Raw genomic sequence first — 26143 nt, forward strand, 5'->3', positions numbered from 1 at the left:
GGATCTAAAATCTGATAAAGTAAAACATCCTCAACACCGTAAACCACTGACACTGTTACCTTTAATTTAAAGGATCTGAACATCGGTTTAATCAGTGTCAGAACTAAACAGCATGGAGATGATCATCAGACAAACTAAACTGGCTCGGCTCACTTCCAGCTAATAACACACACAAGCTGCTGCTGCAATTAGTGTGTGAAATCTTCTTCTGTCCAAAACTCTGTGTGTGTGTGTGTGTGCGTGCGCGTGCGTGCGCACATTAACTCTAATGAATCCATCTGGGAGGCGACAAGAATTCAGTTCATCACAGTGAAGCACTGAACAGCTCCTTTTCTTCTGCTCATGATGAAGATGATGATGAAGATGCATCACATACCAAAACCTCCACACTGTGTGAACGTGCTCCTGAAGGCAGCACATACTGTACTTAAAATAAAACCACAACAGTCTAAAGACATGTTCCGCTAAGTTCAGATGATGAAGCTGTGTCCACGGGTTAAAGTCCAGTCCTGGACTATTTATTCAACTGCTGATTTTGTCATTAACAATTAACAACAGAGCTTCTCAAATTTAGTTCAAGTTTTTCAGTGTAAAATTCAGATGTGGACAAGTGAAAATAGAAAATTAGAAAATGGGTCCAATGTGCTCCTTTGTACTGACACAAAGTCACTACTGAAGCACAAAGGTAAAAAATATTCTTTTAATTGTGAGATAATGATCAATGCAGGATGTACAACTCTTCTTTATCTGTTAATAGAAAATCCAGCAAATGCAATGTTATGAACAGCTACATGTATTTTTTAGTTTAACATATCTCAGTGATAGCTTGACACTCTCCGGTGCTGATCCCACTGCTTTTAGAGGCTCTGATGGTCTGGATGAACCTGAATACTGAGGAGGACTGAAGGGTTTGTTAAGCAGACGAGTTTATTAAAATGAGCTAATATGGATTTTTTTTTTGTCTTCAGTGTTGGACTGCAGCCACACAAACGTGACCACCCCCAGTGGGTTTGTGTGTGTACAACCCATTTTCTGTAGAAACATTTTGTATGCATGTAGGATTGTGTGTGTGTGTGTGTGTGTGTGTGTGTGTGTGTGTGTGTGTGTGTGTGTGTGTGTGTGTGTGTGTGTGTGTGTGTGTGTGTACTTCATGGAGAGATACTATATGTCTGCTGTTTTGTCTTGAAGAATGCCTGCAGGGTGTGTGTGTGTGTGTCAGACTGAGTTATATTAATGATTCCATCAGTACTAAAAGCTTGTCAGGGGTTTGAATTCATACACACACACACTGCTGTCTTCATATGTCTCTGTCTATCAACCCTCCATAGTCTGTTAGACAAAGGCATTTCAGCAGCAGTAGTAGTTGTATTATTACAGAAGACTCCACAGTACTATGTTAACTGTAACTGTTTTTCTTTAGTGTCACAGAAAAGACAGAGACATTAAATGTCCAAGTTGACGCTATTGTGTTTATTTCGGATGGACAGGAATGGACAGTTTGTGTAAAGTGCAGCATCGATTTCACAAACACAGACTTTATTTTAATGTAAACCTTTCACTGCTTCTCTCTCTGTCTCTGACAGATTCTGCTTGTTTCCAAAGCTCCATCGCTTCCTCTTTTGCTGCACTGGAGCTGGAATGAGAGAAGCTGCGTGCTGATTGGACAGCAGAAATGTCAGGGTCTATGCAGATGATGTTTGACTCTTTTTGGCTGATTATTTAGAGCGGTTAGAAAAAGTGGGTTGAGCTGGTTTTCTACATTAATTGGTCACAAAACAAGTCACGTTACAGACAAACACAATGTGTTTAACAAAAAACAAAAACCTCAAGCTAAGGTTAAGTTAGACAATAAATTACATGAAAACAAAACCCCACGACCAGTGACAATGGCACACACGTGCTTCCTTGCTAAAGTAACCATGTGGGCTGTGTTGGGAAACAATAAAACCCACATCTCGCATCGCGGTCTCCAATGCAAATGGTTGTTGTAACATTCACCACCCCGTCCACCTGTCAATGAAACGTTTTCACGTCATTTTTTACATCATTGCTTTAGGCATCAAATATTGAACCACCAGGGTTTGTGGCTGCACTAACCACTCCACCACCCTGCTACCTCAGTCCCACAGTCCAAAGACACGCATGTTAGGTTAATTGGTGACACTAAATTGTCCTTAGGTGTGAATGTGCTCTCTGTTTAACATGTGCTGTATGATGGATCAATGATGGCAAAACAATGAGAGGAGCCACATATGTTTTGCATATGTATGAGTGTGTGAGTGTGTGTGCTCAGACATGTTTCTACTTGGAGTGTGTTTGATCCCGGGCCTAGAATAACTCAGCTGTCTGGTTCATGTCTGCATTTGGTCTGAACTTATGTAACATGGTGTGACAACAGAGTCAGGCTGAACTAGGAGGCTGCGTTCACACCTTGGCATGATCCTCAACACCGCAACAGCTGAACTGATCAATTATAAGTTAAACCGCATCCATCTGCTGGAAAAAGTAACAGCTCCGAGTCTCTCTGCGGCAAAAATCCATTTGGAGCTTTAAACCAGACCAACATCCCAGTAACTATTTAATCTTTGCTGGACTGGTTTTCATCAAATGTGGATCCTGTGCGTTTTGTAACACAGAGACAAACGCGTTGCCTCTGGGACAAAGAAAGTGTCTCTGGTGTTGATATTAATATTCACATTATTCAGTTTACACAGCAATTGGGCGGCTGTAGCTCAGTTGGTAAGGCAGTTGACCACAGGGTCAGTGGTTCAATCCCTGCTCCTGGCTACAAGTTGAAGTGTCCTTAGGCAAGACACTGAACCCCAAGTTGCTCCTGGTGGGTCAGGTGAGCACCTTGCATGGCAGCCACTGTCACTGCGTGTGAATGGGTGAATGGGAAGCTACATTGTAAAGCGCTTTGGATAAAAGTGCTATATAAGTGACTATTTACCATTTAATTACATTTCTGCAGAGCAGAGCATGTAAGTGGCTGTGTCTCCGTCACATTCCTGCCTTTGTATTCAACATCCGGGCTCCCCTACCCCCCACCCCCAACCCTAACCCTCTCTCTCTCTCTCTCTCTCGGAGCCATTTTGGACTCAGTTCAGCTTGGCTGCACTGAAAACTGTCAAGCTTGTCAGAATAAAAGCTACTAGTTCTGGTCACGATTGTCAAAATAAAAGTAGGCTACGTTCCAGTTATGAGGTCAGTGTCAAAATGACAGCTGAATGTTGTATCAGTGTTTATTAAAAACAATGTAGTTCCAGGCATCACGTTGTGTTTTTTAGTTATAAATATTAAATAAAATTATTAAAACGTATTTACTTTACCACTTTACGTTTTCCGAGAAATACAAACCATATAAATTGTATTCAGGTAAATTACATCAGACAATAAAGAAGCTAAACGGCCACTGAGACACCACACAGATTCAACAACCATCAAGAAAAACTAGTTGCAAAGGATGCTCAGGATGGAGAACCTCAGTCTCAAGGACTCACAGGACTCGAGCTGCGTTTTATTCTGAAAGCGGAAGCCTGTGTCAGGTTTCGGGCAGCTTGACGCCTCCTCCTCCTGTGTGTCCCCAGCAGCTCCGGGCAGAGAGAGGGAGGACGAGACGGCGGAGAGAGCAGCAGAGCTCCTCAGAGAGACAGAAAGAGGGACAGAGAGGGAGGGATAGCCGGGTGGGGGAGAGCTGTTCTGCGGGCTACGCTTGTGTCCAACAGCGTTTGTGTGCAGGTCTCCGCGGGCTGTTCCGAGGACTGTCGACGGGCTGAGCTGCTGTTCCCGCTGCTGTCCTACGCGCACGGCTCCGGGTCCGCTGGGAACTTCCTCGTACAGCCGCCCGGCTCTGGTGGGACTAGGATCCGGAAGAGGCGGTGTCGGTGCTGGAGTCCCGGCTGGATTACTACACACTACACACCATAACCCAGTGGACGGAACCGCCGGAGCCCGGGCCTGGCTGCGGGTCGCGGTTTTACGCAGCGTCCCCCCCCCCCCCCCCCCCCCCGCGCTCCTCTAACTTGCCTTTAAATGTTCGAGGAGGATCCGGGAGACGGCAGGATTCAAGCTGGCGGCGCAGCAGCGGCCGTGCGCACCTAGAGGGACCATGTGTGAGTCCTGGCTGACATGTGGACTTCTGCTGGGGATTCTGTGTGCAGGTACTGTGTGTGTGTGTGTGTGTGTGTGTGTGTGTGTTTTCTGTGGGTGAAAGGGCTGCAGGTTGCAACATCCAAACAGTGGAGACAGGGACAGCAGGGTCTCAGTGAGACATGCAGGACACGAGCTTTTTTTGTGACGTTGTGATTTGGGTTGTTGTCAGAAAACCGAACCCTCCAGACCCGCAGATCCGTTTCTGGAGCTGGTTCTGCTGTTTTTCCAGCAGCAGGAGCAGCAGCACATGGCGGGGAGGGAGCGGGTTTCACGTCCCGGGTTCGGATTCCGGCAGTATTCGGATCCAAATCCCGGATCAGACTCTGAGACCCAGAGCTCTGAGCCGGATCACAGAACTACGCAGCGCGTTTTCTGTCAATCGTGTTTGGCTGCGTGTCGGGGGCTTGGCTTCAGCCATGTGCGCGTGCGTGCATGCACGTGAGGTCTCGGGCTCCTCCATTGTCTGCCGAGCCGTGCAGGATCGATCGAGCCTCACATTCAACCAAAATCTGTCTTTTTCCTTTTCTCTGACCCCCGCACGCGCTTCTCTGTAGCGTCCACGCGCATTTTACTACTCAGGGTGGATGAATGAAGCAGGTCACGTGGGCTGCTCCGTTTCCTGTGGTGATTCCTGATGTTTCCTGATGGGCTCAGTCTCTGGACTCTGTTCCGGTTCCGGTGCGCAGCAGTAATGCTGAGGGTCCCCCTGATGTCTCTGTGATGCTGAAGACATTGTGGTTTTCGGAAACCAGCACTGTTCTGGTCCATGTGGTGCCTGCAGGTGAACAGACCTGAATCTTCCCTGTGGTGCAGTTTTCTCTGAGTGATTCTTTCTTTGTGTTTCACACATTTAGAGCAGAAACCATTGGTCCATCAATCAACAGGAAATTAATGGATCGGGATGATCAGACCTGGACAGGTGATTGTGACGTGTTGTGTCTCTGTGGCTCAGTTGCATTTCCTCACCGACACGTTCTGTGTTCTTTAAGGACTCAAAGTGTTGGTTTCTGCTATGACGTTTGTATGGGGAGAGTCCAGACCTGGTTTTAGGATTAGAATCAAGGTGCATGTGTGCAGCAGCTCTATACAGTTGAACAAAGAGAAACTTTATTGTTCACTGTAGAACAGTTTGTGCTCACAGCTTTACCTCCTGATCAATACATAGAGTGTGGTGACAAATTGGACCTGGACACTGAACTGATGGGATGATTTCTCATCGATGCTGCTGTCCACAATTCAAATATCTTATCATTGTCTGCAGGATTTGGTTTTTACAGCCTCAGTAAAATCTGCAGTTTGTCCATAAGTGAGGTCTTCATTTAAAAATCTGTCCTCTGACAGCAGAATCAGCAGAGTCTTTTTGTCTTTGTGCAAATACCATTATTCATACAGCTGTAACCTCTCAGGATCAGGCAGTGGACTGGGTTTTGGTGGGGGATGGGTCACCCAAAGCTGGTGCCAATATTTAAAGGAGTAGTTTTCTTTCTGAGTGTGCCTCCCTTAAGATTTACTGTCATGGGGGTTGGAGTAGGGGTGTTGGGTCAAGAGCTGAGGTGAGAACTGGAGGAGCGCTGGATTTCTCCTCATCCATCAGCAGGAGAATGTGAAGCTCAGCAGAACAGGATTTTACTCACAGTACTTTGGTCCAAACTGGTCCATAAAGTCAGTTCACATTCCTCAGAGGATAAACCCCACTGATGTTTGTGTCTGCGTTTCAAACCTAACCATCTGTTGTTCCATGGACTCCTCGTCCCTGTTCTGGGTTTCTGTGGGGACAGTAATTGTACCTTTGTTAGAAAGTAAGTAACAGTTAAACAGCAGCTGATTCTCAGTTTAAAGTTTAGTCTTGTTCTGTTGGATCAGAAAGTTGCTCATAAAAGAAGAAATCAGTTGCTGATTGCTGATTGTATCTGTATTTAAAACGGCGAAGCTTTTTCTGGTTCAAAATCCAAAAGGAAGTGCAGCTGTAGTGGGGACTGAACACATCGTATGTCTTACTGTCGGGATTCTGCATTTAAAACCTGTTAAAGTACTTTATTTTAGACCCTCCAGATGAAGTCCTTTGTCTTCAGTTTGTGGACTTTTCCTTATGAGGAAACCTGTCATTTCATCCTGTGACAAAAACCTGGTTTTAGCTTCACTGTTTGTGGCAGTGACTGAGCTGCTCTCAGCTCATTCCGTGTGATGTCCAGCTGTGGCTCAGCTGACCTGCTTTCTCAGCGATCAATACTGTGAGTGGGGGAGGAGTTCCTGTTTTTAGTTTGCCCCCCCAACACACAAACACACACACAGGGGTAGAAGCTGTCACATGACTCTGTGTTTGGGATTCTGCAACCATGGGCTGATTGGCCACCTCAGTTACTGCCTCCTGCCAGGAAGTGGTAGGTACCTGCTGTAAGGGAGAACAAAAAACGGACAATGTACATTTAAGTTGGTTTCATTTATTTTGTCACTGTAGGATTTTGCAGCTTTTTCTAGTAAAGGATGGAGTTTTACTTCCCTGAGTGTTTATCTGTATTTGTTTATGACTCTTTGAAGGTTAAAATTCGAGATAAGTTACAAATTTGACCTTTCTGACACTGAACAAACTCTCTTAGCCTGTTAATAGTTTATTCAACAACCTTGGCCCCTGCCTCAGTAAAAAAGGTCTAGAGCTGTCGTTTGTTTCTAGAAACCAGATCAAACAACACATGGCTGCAAATAATCTAAATAAAATATTTTGGTAGTTATGTTTAATGTAGCTCGACCACTGATGGAAGCAGATGATGTCTATACAGATGGGGAGTGTTCACCTCTGACTCCAGACTTTTTCCATTGTTGGTTTTGTCAGCTGGAGGTCTGGTGTTGGTGCTTTAAAGTAAAAGTCCCTGACCATAAGCTCAGGATGTTGGCGTGAACAGGATCTAGAAGTGTAAAGATGCTACTTTCAGAAACTCCTGCATGTTTGGAGCATATGTATTTTTTTTTAAATCTGACTTAATTTAAATTGTTACTCTCAGGGTCCAGTATCTGTTGGACTACTTTTACTATTACTCTTAAGCTAAGAGACTGTTAGCTCACTAAACGTAGGTTAACGGTGTTGTGTGCACTTCCTCTCCCCACTGGTGATGATGTCATATTGTTTATATTCAGATTTAAAATGTGTGAACCAGAACCTCAGGAAACCACTCAGCCAATAAATATAAAACAAATTTAATGTTGTGGACCATCATCATAACTCTCTGTGTAACAAACAAACAAACACACACAAACACACACACACACACTAATTCGTTGGCAAACATAAAAAACACACGGACAGAAACACACAGAGTAATGAGACGGATGTCATCCAGAGCCTGAAACGGCTTCATCAGCACTTTAATCATCACAGTCGCTTTAATTACTGCAGAAAACACTTCAGTGGCTTCATGTTTCATGATAAAGTTTAGTGTGTTTTGATTTCTTGAGGTCTCCCGGCGTTTCTACAGTCAGTCGCATTCAAACAAGCTGTTCAGGGTCCTATCAGGGTCATATCCCAGTTTCAGAAATACTCACAAGCTCCACACTCCAACATAAAATCCATCGTTTCTTTTTCATGGACATTTACATTAAACATTTCATCAGTCTCTCCAGGAAGACAGCCAATTTTTAGGGTGGCCAAAAATGGTGGATTTGGTACTTTGTTGTTATGATGTTTTTTAAATTGCCAGTTTGCACAGAATTCACATGGAATTGATTAAATGAATTGTTGCAAATATGACATCACATGTCATGGGGGAACTGTGTATTGTACATTTGTTAAAAGGAGTTCCTCAGGGAACCAGGCTGGGTCCTTCTGTGGCTTCATAGTTTATGGGTTTTGTGGTTTTGTGGTCTCTCTAAGAACAATTTCCTCGATGTCAACCAGTCTGGCTTCAAGAGGGCTCACTCCACAGAAATTGGACTCCCGACTGTCGTGGAATCTCTTTGAGCTGCAAAAGCCACAGGTCAGTCTTCTGTCTTAATCCAGAAGCCCTATCTTCAGCCTTAGACACTGTGAACCATCATATCATCTTGTCCACACTCTCTGAATTAGGCATCTCTGGATCAGCTCTAGACTGGTTTCGGTCTTACCTATCGGGACAAACCTTCAAGGTATCCTGACAGGAGCGTGTTTCTCACTCTCATAGCCTCTCTACCAGTGTGCGCCAGGGCTCAGTTCTTCGTCCTCTTCCTTTTTCTGTCTATATTGCATCCCTGGGTTCTATCATTCACTCACATGGTCTTTCCTATCACTGCTATGCTGATGACACACAGCTCTTCCTGTCCTTTCCACCGGACAACTCCACTGTCTCATCAAGGATTTCTGGCTGGATGAGAAAGAGACATCAGCTCAACCTCTCCAAGGCTGAAGTTCTTGTCAGACCTTCGACGGAACACATCAGCACCAACATTGGATCTACAGTTATTGTCCCCTCTAAGACGGGCAGAAATCTAGGGGTCATCATCCACGACCAACTGAACTAAGGACCACATCTCATCAGTCTCTCAACAGCAGATTTACTCTCTACAACATCAGAAAGATCAGACCCTACATCCAGGAATATACAACGCAACTCATTGTACAGGACCTGGTTGTATCTCGTCTTGATTACTGCAACACTTTGTTAATGGGGTTACCATTATCCACAATCAAACCCTTGCAGATGACGCCTCATTTTTACTCAGCCAAAAAGGGATCATGTCACACCACTTTTCAGAAATATACACTGGCTTCCTGTAGCTGCTCGCATTTGGTTCAAAGCTCTGTTTCTTGCTTACAGGGTGATCACTTCAACAGCTCCTGCTTACCTTAACTCACTCATTCATGTCTACAATCCTTCCCGTCTGCTGCAGTCTGCCAATGAACAATGTCTGGTGGTCCCAGCACCACACAGAAGACTCCAAGCAAAACTCTTCAGCTCAGTGATCCATGATGGTGGAACGAGCTACCAAACTCTGCACGCTCAGTTAACTCCCAAAATTAAAAAAACCTTCTTATGTACTTAAAACAAAAAAAAAAAACTTCTGTTCTTTCTCGCCCTTGCATCTCATGAAATGTGAACACTTTCTGATGGGACTTTGCTTTGATGTTTTCTCCTTTACTTAGATTTTTGCTGCCTTGTACCTCACTTGTAAGTTGCTTTAGATAAAAGCGTTTGCTAAATGACTAAATGTAAATGCGAATGTAAAATCTTTTATCTTTATCTGGATGATTTTATTTGAATAATTAAGTCACTTCTCTGTCATTCCTTCTCCTGCAAATCAGGTTTGTTATAATGTGTTTCTCTAAAATTATTTAAAAACACTTCAAGAAAACACAGCACGAGTGGCCACTTAATACTCATTATTCTCATTGAAATGTCAAGGTCCTGTCTCCAATTTTAACATAAATTGCACGGACAAATAAAAGGTCACCACCTGGATTTAACTAAGCAAATAGAGAAGAGGCTCCACTGGCTAATTACTGCAGTGATTAATATGTCTCAACTGGAAACAAGTCATTCAACCCTTAACAATGAGCTTTTGTTAATCAACGATGTCAGAAGTCATATCTGAATTTAAAGCAGGATGTACCAAGATACTTTCCCAGAGATACGAAGCAGCAGATTAAATTCTTGTGTTCACTAAAATCCCTACTGATATTTTCAGTTTTTGGGGGATTTTTGATAAAACCATTCACCTTAAAGATAAAAGTAATGACTCTGCTTTTTGTCAGACTAATTATAATGAAGCTGTATCTGCAAAGATCAATCATCTCTAAAATGATGTGGTTTATGCTGAGACTGTTACGGTCCAGACTTGCAGAACTCTTAACAGCAGAAACCTGTCAGACTGGGCAGGTACACAAGCTGGAAGTGGAGAATCTGCTGAGATTAGTTGCTCACATGGTTAAACTGTGTGTTTGACAGTTTGGACCTGTACAGATAAATGTTGTCCAGGACCAGCAGAGTCCAGGACACATTAAAGACACTGCAGAGATGGGTCCTTTCAGTCGGTACGATTAGAGCTCCAGCCTGTGTTGAGGTGGCTGTAGAGTTGGTGGCTGGTTGTGACAGATGGGGGTTGGGGAGGGCTGCTGACAATGTGACGGCTCCCAAGGACCCAGACTGACCCCCAACCCCCACCCCTACCCCCTCATTCTGGAGGAGCAGAGGAATGACTCTGGGCTACCATTTGTCTGGGGCCCACTGTGGGAGTGTGTGTCCTGTCTGGTCACAGATGACAGGGGCAGGTGTTGTCTGGACAACAACAACAAAACACACACACACACTCTTGTTGCGTTTTCCTGCAGCGGTGATCTGTGTGGACTGACCCCCTCTTCTTATCAGCTCTTAAAATGTGCACGCTCTGACTTGTGCACACACTCGTGGTGTTGCAGAGAACCCGAGGTCTGCTGTTTTGTCTGCAGCACTGTGGGGTCCTTCAGAGCCCTTTTGTGGCCTACCACTTGGTTCTGAAATGCTTTTTAGAGGTTCTTAAGGAGTTCCAGGTCTGCAGTGAGGGTCTGAGTGCTCTTAACAGGGTCCAAGGAGTCGTTGAGGGTTTCCAGGACATCATAGTTGCTTTTATTTGTCCTTGATTGGCATCTTTTTGTCTTTTTGTGTCCTGAAATGTGTAAGATCTGTAGTAATTTGTCAATAAAAACAGTGGTAAAAAATTATTTAAAGAGCTGCACGACGAAGATGGAGAAGATAAATTTCAACTGTTTTCCTCAACGAATGAAAGATGGATGGACATGAAGTAATCACGTCTTGCAAGCCACATCTGTGGACTCACAAACTGAAGCTTCTGATCAGGTCTTTAAAGATGCCGCAGTGGCTTTCTGAGGCAATGTGAACGTTTCTGGTAGCAAACATTTGTCCAATAGAGAGAATTCAAGTCGTCCCTGTGATTCTGCTGCTCTGACTCATTAAACCAATAGGCATCTGTTTGCTGGTTCACATGGGAACATATACACTTTCTGCTCATATGCTCATTGTCCCAGCATCTGAATTACACTGCAAACATCTGCAAACAGCTGCAGCTCTGAGAGGCCGTTAGCAACTGGCACGTTCAGATTAAGCCCCCTAATTAAATCCTGTGCAACCCCCAAGAGCACGAAGATTAAACCTTTCTCAAACGTCTTTCTTTTGGATGCTAACTTCCTAATAGCCAGTCTTTGAGGTCCAGAACCTCCTTAAGATTTAGCTTAGTGACCTTAGGATTCACTACACTTCCTTTAAACTACTTTAGAGTCCCTTTAAACTAGGGTCATCGCTCTGTGCCGCCATTGTACCCAACAAAGACTCAAACCCATATTTGAAAAGCAGAAATAGAACATGCTGAATCACTGGGACAAGATGCTAAACCTTTTCCAGCATGTGAACGTCTCCACCGTAAGACATTGCAGTATAATTACTAATGAGAATTGCTACATGTTGTCCCAAAACTCTTTAAAGGACCCTTAAAACCCCGTCAGTCACCTGTCAGACATCTCAAGTCAAGTCAAGCTTTATTGTCAGTTCTTCCACATGTACAGTACATACATACAGGGAACTGAAATTGCATTTCTCTCGGATCCATGGTGCTTACAGGTAGTTATAACTACTCAGGGCTCAAGAGCAGTTCTTTAAATTAAGTTTGCATGTGAGGTACTAGGTGGTTATAGTTCTGTGCCTGTACAGTACAGTACTGAGGCCGAAGAGGGAAGGGGGGGCAAGTTCGGGAGCGAGTTCAGCTTCCTGACAGCCTGATGGATGAAGCTGTCCTTCAACCTGCTGGTCCTGGCCTGTAGGCTCCGCAGTCTCCTCCCAGATGGCAGCAGGCTGAAGAAGCGGTGTGACGGGTGAGTGGGATCACCCGCAATGCAGAGGGCTTTGCGGGTGAGACGGGTTCCATAAATGTCCTGGAGGGAGGGGAGAGAGACACCAAGTATCTTCTTAGCTGCTCTCACTATGCGTTGTAGAGTCTTCCGGCAGGAGGCGTTGCAGGCCTCATACCACACAGTGATGCAGCTTGTTAGAATGCTCTCGATGGTGCCTCTGTAGAAGGTGTACATGATGGGGGTCGGGGCTCTGGCTCTTCTCAGTTTGCGGAGGAAGTAGAGACGCTGCTGTGATTCTTTTGGCTAGTGCTGCAGTGTTGTCGGTCCAGGAGAGGTCCTCTGTGATGTGCACACCCAGGAACTTGGTGCTGCTCACCCTCTCCACATTAGCACCGTTGATGGTTAGAGGAGTGTGCTGGGTGAGCGCTCTCCTATAGTCAACAACAATCTCTTTCGTCTTCTCCACATTCCGAGAGAGATTGATGTCACTGCAGCACCCGGCCAGGCGTCTCAACTCGCTCCTGTAGTTTGTCTCATCGTTGTTGCTAATGAGACCCACCACAGTCGTGTCATCCACAAACTTAATCAAGGTTGGAGTTGTGATGGTGTGCATGTTCGTGAAGGGTTTTGTTTTTCTGATCATATGTAGATGGTTGGTTGTATACTACTGTGTCTGGTCAGACTGTGCAGCTGTGATAGTGTTCTCGCTAATTTTTGTAATTTCATTGTCTTTCAACCAGTTGTTCTGCTGGACCGTGTTGCTGCTTACACATGTGACTGAACCCTCAAACTGATGAGTTCTGTTCACCTCCGTTCTACTGTGTGTGTCTTTCTCAGAGAAACCACACGTGTGTATTTGAAGTTTTCAGTGAAATGTCTGTTATAGAAATAAAGTCAGACTGTGCCTCCTGTCTGTGATGATGTCCACCCCGTTGTCTGCAGCTCTGTGCTGTCAGGGCCGAGCACGCTGTGATGGATGGCACTTATGGCTGCCGTGTGTGTGTTTGCAAGGAGCGAGATTTGGTTAGCGACAAGCTCTAGTAACCCCCTCATTCCCCACCCACCCACACACAGTCACACACCACTGCTCCCCCCCTCTCCTCATTCTCACAGAGAGTGGTTCAGCAGTGTATAGGCTGTGAGTGGCTATAAATAGAGGCTGTGTGTGTGTTTGGGGAGGGGAAGCCCACTTTGGGATCCAGCTGGAAGGAGGCCAGGACTTGGCCGAAAGGAGGAGGTGAAGTGAAAAGAGGAGAGAGACCGAGTGTAAAGGGCGGAAACAGCCACAGAAAAAAAAATCACTGTGAGGCAGCAAATGTTTCACTTGCAGTTTAACTTTATCCAACCATCACATGTGAATTCACGTCAACAGGCAAACTGTCCCTACACCATCTTTGATTAGTCGTCAGTAGATCTACAGTTCTGAGCCTGAACTCCTTGACAGCTGAGGAACTCTACAAATATTTACACACATTGAAAACTATGCTGAAGTAAAACTACTGCAGTATTATTCTGAATGTAAACTCCTGTAACCTTCAGTGTGCAGCATGTTTTTCTTTATATGAATCCTGCATAAATATCATGAAATACTGGGTGTTAATAATCAGCTGATAATAAACGGAACTGTCATGTTGTATCAACTCTGATCAGAACATCCTCATTTGTTTGGGGACAAAAAGGAAAATGTGTAACGGTAAGAGAAATACTACAGGACAGGAAGTAAAAAGCGTCAGTGACTTCCTTCTCTCTGTTCACTTTACCTTGTAACAAGGTTACATGTGATTGAGTGTGTATCCAGTCCTGCGTTATGTGTGAGAGCAGGCGCATTGATGAATCGCAGCTGACGTCTGTCTGCACGTGTCACCTGTAACGTTTGTCTCTGAACCGGGTGGCGTCTCATTGTTCATCTTTAGGTCTGATGAGCAGCTCCGCTTCCCAGGAACCAGAGAGCTCACGTCAGGAGCTCATCTCCAGGTTTGTTCCTGGAGCTTCACACACTTCTGTTAGAAAGTCACGTCTTTGTGAAACGAACTCGGCTTCACACAGGATCAGAGAGATTCACCGTAACTCAGGTTTATTGAGTCTAGTCACCGACAATCTGATTCAAAGTACCGTGTTTGTGTGTGTGAGAGAGAGAGAGAGAGAGAGAGAGAGAGAAAGAGGCCGAGAACTCTTGTGAATATCACAAAGACCATTAATGATATGGTCTGTGTGTGTGTGTGTGTGTGTGTGTGTGTGTGTGTGTCGGAAAAGAGTTCCCATGGCTTTGCATTTTATATAGTGGATCTCAGTAACATATGCACACACACAGGGCCTGGCAGATGCCTGTGTGTGTGTGTGTGTGAGATGGTACATATGTATACAAACACACACACACAAACACACACAACAGGCACAATCACATCACACATTAACATGTCTACACTGTGTTTGTGTGTGTTTGACCGCTGACCCTCGTGTCTGCTGCTCACAAAGCCTCTAAATAATTCCTATTATATTCCTAATATATTATTCCTGTGCTCATTTTGCATGATAAAGTCACACACACACTTTGAGTGATTTGCATTTCACACGTCTGTATCCACATCATCGAGGAAGCACAGGAGGTCAAAGGTCTCACACACACACACACACACACACACAGTGTAGACATGTTTAATGTGTGATGTGATTGTGTCTGACAGACTTTTTTTCTCACCACAGCTGTTGCTGTGTGTAACAGGATGTGATGTTTGCTTTTACTACAGGATAAACTCCTGATCTTGTTAAGAAAAACCTGACTTCTGTAAAGTTTGGAAAGTTTCACACATACCGAGGTTTAACATGTTTTAAATGCACTTCAGATGGTTAAGTAGAACAGAAACTTGTTTGAGTATGGATTGAGGTTTTTGTGCAGGACAGACGGGGCCCAGATTCAGATGTGACAACACTAAAACTGAAGCCTAGTGAAGTTGGAGGAACATTTGGTCAAAATAAAGAAACGTCTGGTCGTCCTGCAGCTGTGTCTGCACGCACACACACATCAGGCTGATTAGCATGTATATATGGTGTGTGTGTGTGGGTTTTGACGCGGGGTCACATGATGTCACACGACAACAATAGAGCAGGTTTGCAGCAGAGTGTGAGAGATGTCTGACCTTTCCAGCATCGCTTCATGTTCTATTGTGTCTCTGCCTCTCGTGTCCCTTCACAGGCCACCGTAGGGCCATCACCATGGAAACGCCCGCTGCCATATGGACAGAATGCCACGCCATGATGGTTCCTTCATTATGTGAGCAGACGTGTTGCTGCTTTCATGTTCCCTTTGTTCTGATTCCTCTGTTTCCTGCTGTACCTTCACAGTAAAAGCTTTAACCCAGCAAACATCATTATTGTGAAGCAGCAACAGGAAGAGGCGGTCTCACTGTTGATGATCCTTACTGAAGAGGAGGCCACAGTTTACTAAGCAACTTGTAATCTTCCATCCATTATCTTCACACTGTTCTTCCTTTATTGATATAAACACTTTAACACTAACATCTTCGGACCAGAACATTATGACCACCGCCTTTTCCTGTTGCTGCTTCACAATAAAAGTCTTCCTGATGTTTGCTGGCAGCCGTGACCCATTAAGGCATTGACTCCATTGGTCCTCTAAAGGTTTGCTGTGATATCTGGCTCCATTCCTTCAGCAAGAGGGGGGCTACAGTAGCTCCTCTAATGGATCAGACAGTTCAGGCTTCCCCCCCCATGTCCATCAATGCGCCTTGTCCAGCCATCGCTTTTTTTCCGTCCTTGGTCGACTTTTGGTAGGTCCTCACCACTGCAGACTGAGAACGTCCCATAAGAGTTGCAGCTTTGGAGTTGTTCTGACCCCTTTTGCTTGCCCACCCTACCTGGTGCTGATTCACCTTGTCCTTATATGTGTTTTGGTTGTGGAGTCAGACAGTGACAAAGCCTCACAGTTCAGTGGCTCAGTGTTGCTCATTGTTATGGTTGTTAGTGTAGTGATGGATCAGAACCAGCTGAGAGCATAGAGCACCCTCTGCTGGACCAAACCTTCTGGACCTGTTTGTTCCTTCACCTCATCTTAAAACTTCTGAACTCTTCCTGTTTTTCTCCAAGCAGACGATATATGCATGTGTGCTGCAGTGTGTGTGTATGTCTCAGTAGAGTTTCAGTCTCAGCTCGTTCATCTTTTCCTGAACTTTCTGTAACGTGCTGCTCAACTTTTTAATTAAAAAGAAGTTGGACTAAATGTCAACACACACACACACACACACACACACACTGACAGCTGCCTGGCCCATTAGCTCACAGATCTCCATGGTGACCAAGGTCGACCTCCAGAATACTGATGAGGCTGCAGCCAACAGGAAAGTACTTTACTGCCAACACTGCTGCTCAGTAAACTCCATCATCCATTGTCAGGTGTTTGTAATGACTGAAGTAAGCGCAGTGTCTGTGATACTTGACAGTATTTCTGAAATACCTTTTTTAAACTTTTACATTGTGACAGAGGTCAGATACACCTGTCAGGATTGGAGGATGGGCGGATTTTTGGGAGGGGGCAGGCTCAGCATGTGTTGGACAGAGCAGGAATGTGTGACCTACTACAAACCCAGAGTGAGGCTGCTACGGTTTGTTGGTTTGTGGTCGAACAATAAAGTGTTTTTTTTTTTACCTTTTCAGCACTTGATGAATTCAATGTTTCAGCAGAACATCAGTGAAGAGTGTGGCCCACACTGAGCTAGTAGTAGTAGTAGTAGTAGTAGTAGTAGTGTAAGAACATTGAAGATGCTTTTACTGTGTTACTGTACCACTGTGTGTGTTTGTGGGGGTCACCTTTCCGGTTGCCTAGCGACAGTTAATGCACAGATTGGCTGGAACATCTGTCACAGTAAACGCTGCCAAACCTGCTCAGCCTGTTTCTTCCCGTTGTTCTGAGTCTTTTCCTTCTTACTCCTGAACCAGTTTCTCTCCTGCTCTACTTTAACTTCTCCTCACTGTTTGCAGTACTGTAAAGTACAAATACCCGTGATACTGTAGCTCCTATTCTTTAACATTCATCCTCATTCCACATACCATTGTTACACACTATAGTTAGAACCACATCTTAGTTTTGTTCTTCTGTAAAAACCTGATTCCAGATGTTTCATTACGTCGTCCTTCGATGTCTCTTTTTACAGTTTGTACAGTTACTGCACAGCTGCAGTTTTTACTCTTCTACATTTGAAATGTTGTACGTTTCTCTGCAGTACATTGATCTGACAAAAGGACAGACGTTGGACAGAACACACTGAATAGAATAATTAAAAGTGCGTTTAGTCACATGGTGTGGACGGTGGACTTCCCGAAAGTAAAATGACCTCACATCTTAAAATGAGACGTTATTTTACTTAAGGGAAGTCCACCGTCCTCTTAATGGTGTGATGGTAGATTTTTTAAATCAGCTTTATCATTAAATTTACTGAATCCAGGAAAACATCCAGCAGTTTTCTCTAATCACAGCAACATTTACACCAGTGTTCAAAAGTTTGGGGTCACTCAGAAATGTTTGTTAGAAGGCAGAATTTATAACATCAAATTAATAAATACATTGTGAAGATACATTTATAAATGACCGTCATAGCTGAAAGCAGCTTGTTTTCGAGTCCCATTCTGTGCAAACATCAGTCCTGTTGTTTAACTCAAGTTTATCAGTTCAAAAGGCAGATAGATCAGTAAAAGAAGACTTTGCTAAGTTACTTTAATCTTTTTCTCAGCTGTGAAAGTTGCAGCAGGAACCAGATGATCTGATCCACAGCAGCTACACATGGATCGTCAACTGTTACTGAGAGCACAGGTCAGGTGGAGACCGCAGCCTGTTTTCATCAGACTGCTAAAAGTCATCTTTGGACTCAGTTCAAAGATGAAAGCCCATCCTTAAAGGAAAGAAATCTGTAGCTTACGAACCCAGACTTTATGACAGCTGTTCAGAGCTGGAGATTTTTATTTAACTCATCAGAGAAAAATGAAAGATTTTTAGTTTTCATTTGAGTATTCATTCTCTGCAGATCTGTGTGTGTGTTTGCATGCATGCGTGTGTGTGTGTGTGTGTGTGTGTGTGTGAAGCGATCGTCACCTGACACACATTGTTAAAATGCCAAACTTCCTCTTCCCCGAACTTCTGATTTAAAATTTCATTCTGGTTCAGCCCTGATGAAGAGAATGTATCTGTAATGGAGTGGGTTTTACTTTGAAAGAGCCAGAATGTGAGTTCAAAGGTTACATCTGGAATCTATAACTTCCTGCTTCCGCGGTTCTTTGATGACAGAGCCTCTGCAGTGGCTTTCTCTGTGTGTTTGAAGTCTTTCCAGTTACCTGAAAACTCCTCCTCCTATTTCTGTCAGGAAGGAGGAGGTGAAGAAATGTGGGTAATATCAGAGGGGGCAAGATGTGAGGGGGCAAGAGAAGAAGAGATGGACAGAAAACATGGGCGGGAAGCTGCTCAGCAGGAAGTCATCACTGCTTCTCCAGTTTGTGGGCTCACAGCATGAAGTCCCGACGTGTGTATTGACAAATGTAACACACACACACACACACACACACACACACACACTGATTTATTTCTGCTGATTTTACTCACAATTGACTCAGGGGTCAATTAATGCTTCTTCAACTAAAAAAAAAAAAACTTCTGCTGCTGTAAAAATGTCCGTTAACGTTGAGGAAGTTTGACTGTGTAGTTTTAATTCCTTTGAGTCTGACATGAATCAAACATGTTCAGACATAACGGTCAGTGACTGAAGTGACACCGGTCCAATTCAATTCAATTCAACTTTATTTATATAGCGCCAATTCACAACAAAGTCATCTCAGGGCATTTTACAGAATAAAGTCAAGATTATAAAGATGTATAGAGAAAACCCAACAATTCCCCCTGGAGCAAGCCATAGGCAACAGTGGAGAGGAAAAACTCCCTTTAACGGAAGAAACCTCCAGCAGAACCAGGCTCAGGGTGGACGGCCATCTGCCTCGACCGGTTGGGGTGAGTGGAAAAGGGAGAGAGAAAAGAACAGAGCAACAAAAAGCAACAACAAAACATCGGGCAGATTGGTAGGACCAGTAGCTTCACGCTGGAAGACACACAGCTTCAAAGCCGGGGGACACCTGCAGAAAGGGACAGAGAGAGGGGGACAGAGGAGGACAAAGACAACTACGGGAGAGAACACACAGAGTTAATGACATACAGTGGTGACAATTGCGGGATGAGAGGAGAGGAGAGATGGTCAAGAAGAGGAAAGGAGCTCAGTGCATTGGGGGATGGGTCCCCCAGCAGTCTAAGCCTATGGCAGCATAACTATAACTAACTATATGCTTTATTAAAAAGGAAGGTTTTGAGCCTAGACTTAAAAGTAGAGAGGCTGTCTGCTTCCTGTCTGGTTCCACCAGCAGTCAGCAGCATCACCTGTTGCAGGTAGTTAGACAGATTCTTTCCTCTCTGTGTGCTTTATTATTTATATAAATGTGATCAAAAAGTGCTAATGGTGCTTTTGATGGTGATTGGGGGGGCAGCTGCTTTTATGTTACATCTTACAACAGTTTGAGTTTGTCTGGATTTCTTATACTCCATATATGTGAGTAGATGTAGTAAATGATGTAGAGTTTGTACTGGGGGTCTGCAGTATAAACTCTGCATCTGCAGTAGTTTCTCCTGCACAGACTGATGATAAATGGTAAATGTTCTGCACTTATATAGCGCTTTACACTGCTTTTTATTCACCCATTCACACACACATACACCGATGGGGGAGCTGCTATGCAGCTGGCCAACACTCACTGGGAACAACTAAGTTGGGGTTCAGTGTCTTGCTCAAGGACACTTTGACACATGACTGTATGAGCCGGGAATTCAACCAACAACTGCGAGATTGGTGGACATATGCTCTACCTTCCTGCGCCACAGTCGCTGATCCCGTGTCTTTGTGTGTGTGTCTGTGTGTGTGCGTGTGCGCATGCTGCAGGCCTTAGCCACGGCGAGGCCGACACCCGGGAGTGCTTGTACTACAACGTCAACTATGAGATCGAGAAGACCAACCAGAGCGGACTGGAGCGCTGCGAGGGCGAGAAGGACAAACGCTCGCACTGCTACGCCTCCTGGAGGAACAACTCAGGCTCCATCGAGCTGGTGAAGAAGGGCTGCTGGCTGGATGACTTCAACTGCTATGACAGGTACAAACACACTGAACTGTCCAAACTTCTGGCTGGTTCTTCACATCATGTTCCATTAAAGTGTAGCTGTGACACTGCAGTCTCGTCCAACCTACAGCAACACACTCACGTTACCCAGCATCCTCAGTTTTGATTGATGGCAACTGTGACTGCACTGTGTAAATGCTCCAGTGTTTTGTTGCAGCTTTGGTGATGGTTATGGGGATAAGAGCTACACCTTAACAATGCTAAATCTTTATTCAGAGGGGAAATGTAGGATGAATTCATCAGCCACGTCATGATGATGATGATGTCACCTTTACAGCCCCACTAAACAGAAAGTATTACTTTGCTTTGATGTGTCTTCTCCTACTGTTGCTGAGTTTCACTTTTACTTGAGCAAGACTGTTGTAAACTGGTTTGAACGGAGGCACGTGCATTTGTTTACAAGCTGAAGTGTCAGAAGCCAAATTACTCTACATCGTTTTATTTACTGTCAAACTGGAAACTATCACTAACAGCAGTGTGATGGACTAGCACAAACTAAACTCAGTAGCAATACCACAAAGTTGTACCTTGAAGTACATATACATGCAGTTTTTTGCTGTGCAGAATATTTATGACACAAAATCAAATCAGTTTCAAAAAGCATCTGATGATTAATGCCAGGAAACAGGGTTTTGACTGATTATAAACTACAGATACGATCTATTTCTGGTTTTGAAGGGTCATTTTAAATCTTAAGCAGGTTTCCCAACATAAAATGAACATTAATCCAATAACGTGATTTTTCTCTGCAGGTTCACGTTTTTCTTTGTCTGAGAATCCGTTCTTCAGTTTCTCCTCAGACACATGAATATTTCTATGCTCACAGCCGAGAAACAGAATCATTTCTGAATCAGAAGCAGATGATGGCTCATCTCCTCAGTAACCACACGTTTGATCAGTTAAAGACAAAAGAGACGAAAAATGGTAAAACCGTCTTTTTTACTACAACCGTAGAGCTCTTATCCCCGACACCACTGATGCGCTGCAGCTATCATATTTTATCCCGAGGCGACAGGAAAACAGTCCCGTTATCTGGGTCAAGATTACCCAGCATTCCCCACTCACTGTTTGACTGACAAGTCTGCTGTGAAAGTGAGATGTGAGACCGAGAGGAGCATCCTCTGCGTAGGAGATCTCTGCAGCTGATGAAGGACAAATACTCAGAAATACTTTGTTTTCTGAGTATTTGGCAGTATGGCAGTAACTGCCATGTTGCTGTAGTAACTGTACTAGATAAGTACCAGAATGTCAAGCATTAGTACAGTAACAGGAGCTGAAGTAGTAATGGAGGCAGAATCAGTAGCAGGTAATAAAAGACTGCAAAAGTATTACTTCTAGTAGGATTTTGCAGTAGTTTTATTGTAGAGTCAGTAGCAACAGCAGTAGTAGTAGTAGTAGTAGTACTAGTAGTAGTAGTAGGTTCAGATGAGGACGGACTAAGCTCAGTTTCCCAGGAGGCTTTGCACTACAGAACCCAGGGTCAGTGTGAACTCCCTTTTTTTTCTGAAGGGCTGATAGGAGCAGAGGATGATGGGAAAGGGGACTGAAGAGGACTAAAACTGCTGGTTCTGGTTCTGGTTCAGGTGGTGGTCTGATTGTGGTCTGAAATCAGATGGTGCTACATTGTAAATCTGAGGTTTTGTGCTGTTGTGAAGCCTCTGGTCTCTGAAGACAAAGCTGCTGACACAGTCCAAGTAGAAACTTCTAATTTATCTCATAGTTCTTCCTCGTCCACGCCGTGTACGGAGCCCACAGAGGACGAGAAGACAGCATTTGCACTTCATCAAATAACTCCTGTTGTTTTCCCGTTCTCTGCACACGTTGTGTTTGTCTTAACATTGACTGCGTCCTCATGAACGATGTAACTACGCGAGCAGTCCATTCCCACAGGATTTCCAGAGGACAGAGGTTCATGTGATTTTGTGTCTCTGGGTGTCTCAGACAGGAGTGTGTGGCCACAGAGGAGAGTCCTCAGGTTTTCTTCTGCTGCTGTGAAGGAAATTTCTGCAACGAGCGCTTCACACACCTTCCTGACGCCACCGTGCCCTGTGAGTTATTCTAAAGATCAAAGTGTCACACACACTATTGAAAACTGTATGATTTATTTATTTTTTATTATTAACATTTGTCTGTGTGTGTGTCATTGATCAAAGTGCCCCCCCCCACCGTGGGTGTGTTAAACGTGATGATTTACTGTCTGCTGCCCGTCACCATGCTGTCGGTCACTCTGCTCACCGCCGTCTGGATGTACCGACACCGGAAACCTCCATACGGACACGTGGACATCGCTGAGGTACACACACACACACACACACACACACACACACACACACACACACACACACACTTGCAGCAGTGAAAACACAGTGTGACAGCTTCATCCGGTGGTGGTGAGGATGTGCTGCACCTTCTCTCTGTTCACTCATCAAACCAGGACATAAATGTTTGTGTCACGGTAAAATTAAATAATTACTCTGATCTAAAGTGGGAAAAAGGTTCCTGCACACAGAGACTGAGCAGATAATGATTTAAATGTTTGAATTCATGAAAAAAGTTAATAAAATCCAGCTCAGGTGACAAAGACATTAATTCTGAATCTGTGAAAATGAGACTGATGCAGTCGGTGATTAAAATAAAAGTCCTTTCAGTGATTTGTGATGTTTTAGTTAGTTTTTCTTTGGTTTGAACATGTGTCCTTAATAATCTTTAAAGATTTTAACCTCAGTGGTTTATGTTGTGTTTGTATTGAATCATTCATATTGGCATCATCAGTAGAATCGGCTTCTAGCATTTTTATTTGTTCTTCAGTCCCTTCAATGTCAATGTTGTGATAATTTAACTGTGAATTCTGAGCGACCTTTCGTTTTACGCTGAAACTGTCAAAAAGTTCTGTGAAATCCTATAGTGACTGATCATTCCAGCTAAAATGATTCATTCGTAACTGTAGTAAGGGAATCAATCTCCCCTTTCTCTCTGTGTGTCCTCCAGGATCCTGGTCCTCCTCCTGGTTCCCCCCTGCTTGGTCTCAAGCCCTTGCAGTTACTGGAAGTGAAGGCCAGAGGGCGCTTCGGCTGTGTGTGGAAGGCCCAGATGATGAACGAATGCGTGGCTGTGAAGGTCTTCCCCATTCAGGTACAAACCGATCAATCAAGGTATAAAACAACCAGTCGATTAATCAATAAATCAATTAAGCAATCAGTCAATTAATTAATCTATCAGAGAGGACAGAGGACTAGTGATTCTCTAAAGCCAAATAATCCACTTCAGGATCTGACAGGAACCACAGCTGGTTCCTCAGAATGACTCCAGGGACATTTCTGACACTGGCAATCACGTCCCCAGGCTGACGACTAATGGACTGTGATGCTGTCCCTGCTCCTGAACGAATTAGAATTTTTGTATGAAACCTAAAGACATGCAGAACCCGGTAGTTAAAGTCCAGACTGCAGCCAAAGTTTTCAGCCATTGCAGTTTTCTGTGCTGTTTGCTGGTTGGTGTCCTGTCGGTTCTAGAAAACTTGTCATTTGTCCTCTTTCTGCCAGAACAAGGAGTCGTGGCAGAACGAGCGAGACATTTACACCACCCCAGGCATGAGGCACGAAAACATCCTGAGATACATCACTGCAGAGAAACGAGGGAATCACCTGGAGGCCGAGCTGTGGCTCATCTCAGAGTTCCACGAGAGGGTGAGGACGGGGAGGGGTGATCAGTGACATCCAATATGTGTCCACTAACACATCCCCAACAGTGATGATCACGTCCTTAATGCCTCTTAGAGATACTCACTGCACTGGTGGTGTGTTTGAGGACACTGACATCATAGATCAGAAGTGGTTGTTGACCACAGATGTTTTAATGGGCTCCATCTTTAAAATTTCACAAAGAACCACAGTCGCATGTTTCATTGTGATCAATGTCCGAGCACGATGTTAAAGCTTGATACTGATTTAAAACCGGGACATTCATCTAGTAAATGTCTTTTGACATCACTTAAAGCTGTTTCTGCATGAAGAACACTGCATGTTTTCTGCCGTGTAGTAACTTGTTTTTAGTAATTGTGCATTGACCTTTTTCATTTTTTGTCGTTAGAACCTAGAAACCTACAGAAACACTAAGTTGCCCTTTAGTTTCCTTACGTTTGCAGACAAGCGTCTTCTTTACTGTATAACGGTGTTAACGGTTCTACTGGCTCATGTTTAGCCTTAAACCCGCATTTACACTGTTCAGTTTCTGGACCATCAGACTCTTTTGAACAAGTGTTTCTAAGCAGAACTGATGGCTCTGTTGTGTCTGCAGGGCTCTCTGTCAGACTTCCTGAAGGGAAACGTGGTCAGCTGGTCTGAGCTGTGTCACATAGCTGAGTCCATGGCATGCGGCCTGTCTTATCTCCACGAAGACGTCCCCCGTCAGAAAGGAGAGGGCCCCAAACCGGCTATTGCTCACAGGTCTGTGGATTACTTCTGCTTGGTTCTGTTTGTGGTGTCCTACTATAGAGCGATGTGGTTTGTAATGCGCCGCATGTTCTGTCTGTGTGTGATTCAGGGACTTTAAGAGCAAAAATATTATGTTGCGTTCAGACCTCACAGCAGTGATCGGAGACTTTGGCCTCGCCGTCTGCTTCGAATCAGGGAAACCACCGGGAGAGACGCACGGACAGGTGAGCTGCTCTGCCTGGAGGCTGTCGAGGAGAAGAGCCTCAGATGCACACTGACTGTGGTTTCATGCTCTGCAGGTGGGGACCAGGCGGTACATGGCTCCAGAGGTTCTGGAAGGAGCCATCAACTTCCAGCGTGACGCCTTCCTTCGTATCGACATGTACGCTATGGGCCTGGTGCTGTGGGAGCTGGTGTCCCGCTGCAAGGCTGCTGATGGTAACCTTTGATATCCTGAGTATTTCACTAAGATAAATATTCACAACTACAGGAACACAGTTCACCTGGTCCTAGACCTGCAAGTGCAGAAACTGGACCGACTACACCACAGGGTTCACACACTACTTTCCATCTCAGGTGTATGTGTTTTCCTTTATTTGTTTGTTTCAGGTCCAGTGGACGAGTACATGCTGCCATTTGAGGAGGAGGTGGGTCAGCATCCATCACTGGAGGACCTGCAGGACATTATAGTCCACAAGAAGATGAGACCAGCCTTCAAAGACCTCTGGCTCAAACACAGCGTGAGTGCCCCCCTGACACACACACAGTTCAGCAACCATAAGGCTGAAAAGGTAGATTTTACTGATCAGTGCTGAGATCGATTCGAAAAGACCCCAGTCCATCTTTTCTGTTATTATTTATAATTTGTGTTTCATTGGATCAGAAGTAGAATGATGATATTATAGTTCATATTTTCTTTTTGTTTTGTCAGACATGTTTTTTTTTAATTTACCGACGTCTTTCCGTGTCTCCTCCCCATCTGTCTTCAGGGTCTGGCTCTGATCTGTGAGACGGTGGAGGAGTGCTGGGATCACGATGCCGAGGCTCGCTTATCAGCCAGCTGCGTGGAGGAGAGGATCTCTCAGGTCCGCCGCCTCCCTCCTACCTCCGACCACAACCCCCTGCTGGTCTCCGCAGTCCAGCCCGTTCCCATGGTAACCAATGTGGACCTACCACCCAAAGAGTCCAGCATATGAGGAAAACAACACATCTTGGAGGCCTGAAACTTAACTTCCTCTAGAATTCACACACACACAAACCCCATCTTTTCTCAGTGGAATTTTTCAACCTAAATCTGAAATACGCCGTGAAAGCAGCTGCTATTTCTTCTCTCTGGACTTGTGTTTTTAACTCCTAACCCATCATTTGGTTGATTCCTTCCTCCTTGGTCCTCTCGGACAAATATTACCAGCACACATCCTCCTTTTCCTCCCAGTCTTCAGTCATTCGCATAATTTTTAACTGTGTTTTATACAGAAGCAAACATGTGCACGCACACACACACACACACACACACACACACACACACACA

At 44.5% G+C, this 26143-nt stretch overlaps 1 protein-coding gene across 3 annotated transcripts; it reads left to right on the plus strand.

Annotated features, from left to right (window-relative positions):
* Nucleotides 1-3373: 3373 nt before the first annotated feature.
* On the plus strand, nt 3374-26143 carry acvr2ba (activin A receptor type 2Ba). Of its 3 annotated transcripts, XM_067485580.1 has the most exons (12): nt 3374-4160; nt 15153-15230; nt 19945-20152; nt 22121-22226; nt 22323-22472; nt 23168-23311; nt 23722-23865; nt 24476-24624; nt 24722-24836; nt 24912-25050; nt 25222-25352; nt 25602-26143. In XM_067485580.1, exons 1-12 carry the CDS (start codon nt 4109-4111, stop codon nt 25806-25808), a joined length of 1623 nt encoding a protein of 540 aa, XP_067341681.1. In that variant the 5' UTR covers nt 3374-4108; the 3' UTR covers nt 25809-26143. The 3 variants fall into 3 exon arrangements, with proteins under 3 accessions (XP_067341681.1, XP_067341683.1, XP_067341684.1); XM_067485582.1 differs by lacking the exon at nt 15153-15230 and having other exon boundaries at nt 3381-4160; XM_067485583.1 differs by lacking the exons at nt 3374-4160; nt 15153-15230 and adding an exon at nt 17351-18486.

This window comes from Channa argus, chromosome 19 (genome assembly GCF_033026475.1).
Source record: "Channa argus isolate prfri chromosome 19, Channa argus male v1.0, whole genome shotgun sequence".
NCBI lineage: Eukaryota > Metazoa > Chordata > Actinopteri > Anabantiformes > Channidae > Channa > Channa argus.